The sequence below is a fragment of the Triticum urartu genome, chromosome 7A (assembly GCF_056163025.1).
Source record: "Triticum urartu cultivar PI428250 chromosome 7A, HENAU_Tu73, whole genome shotgun sequence".
NCBI classification, from domain to species: Eukaryota; Viridiplantae; Streptophyta; class Magnoliopsida; order Poales; family Poaceae; genus Triticum; species Triticum urartu.
This window is the reverse complement of record NC_141879.1, coordinates 145,963,480-145,967,172: the sequence shown is the minus strand read 5'-3', so window position 1 is coordinate 145,967,172 and position 3,693 is coordinate 145,963,480. Positions and strand designations below refer to the sequence as shown.

General features: G+C 45.5%; 1 protein-coding gene across 1 annotated transcript; it reads right to left on the bottom strand.

Annotated features, from left to right (window-relative positions):
- Positions 1-1,348: 1,348 nt before the first annotated feature.
- Positions 1,349-2,672, bottom strand: LOC125524588 (uncharacterized). The gene is made up of 3 exons (XM_048689624.2): positions 2,256-2,672; positions 2,009-2,131; positions 1,349-1,903 (listed from the first exon to the last, which is right to left on the bottom strand). The coding sequence occupies exons 1-3, from the start codon at positions 2,599-2,601 to the stop codon at positions 1,512-1,514; spliced, it is 861 nt and encodes a 286-aa protein (XP_048545581.2). The 5' UTR covers positions 2,602-2,672; the 3' UTR covers positions 1,349-1,511.
- Between the last annotated feature and the right edge of the window lie 1,021 nt (positions 2,673-3,693).

Here is a 3,693-nt window from a genome sequence, read left to right as displayed (position 1 = left end):
CCACTTGCAATTGCAACCAAGTTAGAAGACATGCAGTTGCCACCATGTTGGAACACATGTAATTGCATGACTATAGTTGAGCATGCAACTGGCACCCTCTCTCTTCCCGTCGCCCCCTCCGACGAGACAAAGGCCCCAGTTACAACCAAGTTAGAAGACATGTAGTTGCGTGACTAGTGTGGGACATGCAACTAGCCCCCCTCTCTTCCTGCCACCCTCTCCTACAGAACAGACGCCTAGTTCCAACCCATTTACAAGACATGTAATTGCATGACTACAGAAGGACATGCAACTAACCCCATCTACATGGCGCCCGCCCCCCAACAAAACAAAACCCCACTTGCAACCATTTTGGAAAACATGCAGTTGCGTGACTATAATTGAACATGTAACTGGCCCCTCTCTCTTCCGGCCACCTAGTTGGAAACTATGTTGGAAGACAAGCAGTTGCGTGACTAGTGCAGGACATGCAAATGGCCCCTCTCCTTGTCGGTCCCTCTGACAAAACAAAAGTCTGAGTTATAGTAAGGTTAGAAGACATGCAATTGCGACCACGTTGGAAGGCCTGAAATTGCATGACTATACTTGAGCATGTAACTGGCCCCTTCTCTCTTGATCCCGCCCTCCTTCGACAAAACAAAGGTCCCAGTTGCAACCAAGTTAGAAGACATGCAGTTGTGTGGCTAGTGCGGGACATGCAACTAGCCCTCTCTTTGTCTGACAAAAACAAAATCTGAGTTGCAACCAAGTTAGAAGACATGCAGTTGCGACCATGTTGGAAGACATGCAGTTGCATGACTATAGTTGAGCATGCAACTGGATCCCACTCTCTTGTCGTCTCCCCCTCCGACAAAACAAACGCTCTAGTTGCAACCAAGTTAGAAAATATTCCCCGATAACTTATGTATAAAAAGCATGATAAGTTACGTACCAAATGGTTGATAACTTTTGTACCCTCGCAAAAAAAAACTTTTGTACCCTGGCATGCTTTTTACAACGAAGTTATCATGATATGTCAACAATTTTTACTACGTTAAAATTACCATGATGTTGTAAATATTAACAGAGCAGCCGGGCCATCTATATAGAATAAAAATATAAAAGGAAAGAAAGAAAAAATATTCGTTTCCAGGTCACGCTAAGTAGCAGTACAAATACTATCTAACCTTAATCTAATCACTGGCTCAATCTAGACTACGACCGGTCAACTGGTCGTTAGCACAGTCCTTTATTTATATCTAGACACGTTTTAGTGTTGAGCTGTATTTAATATTAGGTACATCTGTCAGTAGGCAAAATTTAGACAACTAATTTGGGATGGAGGCAAATACTTATATATGATGAAAAATAATATATTTACACCGGCGTTTGTACACGAACATGTACATTGCAAGCGCAATCGCAATAAGAAAAGAGCATGCAAACTCCAAGCTTGCATTGCACTAGTACAAGCTTTGCTTTGCACAATACAATTTGCACTACTAAGCTATCTATCTTCGATCAGTCAACCGTCACAGAGACTCTGGGATATCCACCGGCGGAGTCGTTGAAAGGAACAGGTCGCACACTTTGGAGCGCCAGTCTGGGTCCGACGACCGGATGTACCCGGCGGACCTCCTCTTGTAGTCCTCGAGGGGCAGCACCCCCCGGCGGCGGAGCGCTTCCTCGTCGCGCAGCAGAGAGCCGACCACGTCGGCCTTGTGCCCGCAGTTCCGGTGCTTGTAGCCGCAGTAGCCCGCGGCACGCCGGAAGGTGCGAAGCGCGCCCCGCAGGTCCTGCTGGTCCATGTAGAACTCGGCTAACTCCAGGCAGCTGGTGGCGGCCAGCTGCAGGTCGCCGGTCCTGGCGAACAGCGTCGTCGCCTCCTCCAGCGCCTGCTCCACGTACTCTACCTCGTACTTGGCTGCACGCACCAAGACAACACATGGATGGATAATAATCAGAATCATGGATAGGCACACGTTACTTCGATCGGAATCACGGCCTACATATTGATAGATACACGTACGTTTGTGTTCGATCTCGATGAAGCATTTAGCAGAGCGCAGCAACGCGGTGGCCGCGCGCGGCTCGTCGCCGAGCTGAATGTCGTACAGAGCCTGCTCCGCGAACGCCAGTGCAGCTTCTCTCCCTGGCACATACAGTACAGTACAATATGCATCAGATCAGCCTGCTTAATTGCATTGACTAGTAGTAGTAATATTAAGGGGACAAGATGAAAAATACTGAGTAGTAAGTAAATAATTTGGCCGTACAGTTTAAGGCGATGAGGTAGCAGAGGGCCGAGTCCTTGAGGTCCTGCCAGGTCCGGAAGACGGTCCCTTGCCGGAAGGCCCTGCCCCTCAGCACGCGCGCGCGCGCCTCCAGGGCCGCCGGCCCTTGCCTCTCCTCCTCGAAGAGTATTATGTCCTCCTCCTGCTGCTGCTGCGGCTGAGATCGATCGTCGTCGCGCCGAGGGATCGACATCTGTTCTAGTATGTTCTTCTGCTCCTCGTAAGCGATCGGCATCCCTTTCTCGTCCTCGTCGTGCCGGGGGATCGGTTCGTAGCCGCGGCGGCGAGCGTCGCGTCGGTCCAGGAACGACGACGCTGACGTACCCATCACGGCGGCGGCGGGTTGGGTTCAGCTGTGGATGTTCTCTGCCCTTTTTTTTCTGATGAGGGGACTGTACCTTCACCTTTCTTGGCGGAGCGGGACTGCTGCATGTACTACGCATATATACACGCTACGGGATCCACCGGCCGGGTCCTAGTCGGACGCGCACTTGACTCCTTTTTTTTTAGGGCCGCACTTGACTTTCCCCAATTTCCTTTTTCTTTTTTACCCCAAGGAACATGTGTTGGAATTGGAGAAACCCCATACGACGCTCTCTGCGTCAAGTTTTTTTTTTTTTTTTTTGAGTTGGCTCTCTGCGTCAAGTTGTGGTACAAACGCACAGACATGGCGAGGCCAGCGATTAAAAGGCCCGGCCTGTTTGCGCGTTTCATTGATCCTGGCTTTGGGAACCTTCTAGAAGGTTCCTAACAGGTCCAGGTATGTTTTTTTTCGTTTTTACCTTTTGCTGATTTTTTATCGTTTTGTTTGACTTTTCATTTTTTTTAGTTATCTGATTCTTTTTTCGTTATCTTTTTTCCCTTTCGTTTTCATTTTTAATTCCTTTTTATTCTCCTTTTTATCTATTTTTGTTTTTCAGAATTCTAAAAATTGTTCAAAATTGCAAAAAATGTTCGGAATATCAAAAAATGTTCGTACTTTGAAATTTTTGGTCACAATTCAAAAAATGTTCGTGATATATAAAAAATGTTTGCCTTTCAAACAGGTTCACAAGTTCAAAAAAATCCTGTTTTCAAATTTTGTTCACAAATTCAAAAACTGTTCGGGTATTTTTAGAAAATATTCGCATACTGGAAAAATGCTCTCCTTGTCAATAAATATACATAAGTTCAAAAAATGTTCCTGTTTTCAAATTTAGTTCATAAATTCAAAAAATGTTCCCTTTTTCATATTCTGTTCAGAGTTTCAAAAAAAATTCACAGATGCAAAAAATGTTCCCTTTTGTCAAACATGTTCTTGTTTTCAAAAAAAATTCCTTTTTCAAAAAATTTCGAGAAATTCAGAATAAATCACAATTTTAAATTTGTGTGCGAATTCAAATATTGGTTACATTTTTTACAAAACTTGTTTGTGTTTGTG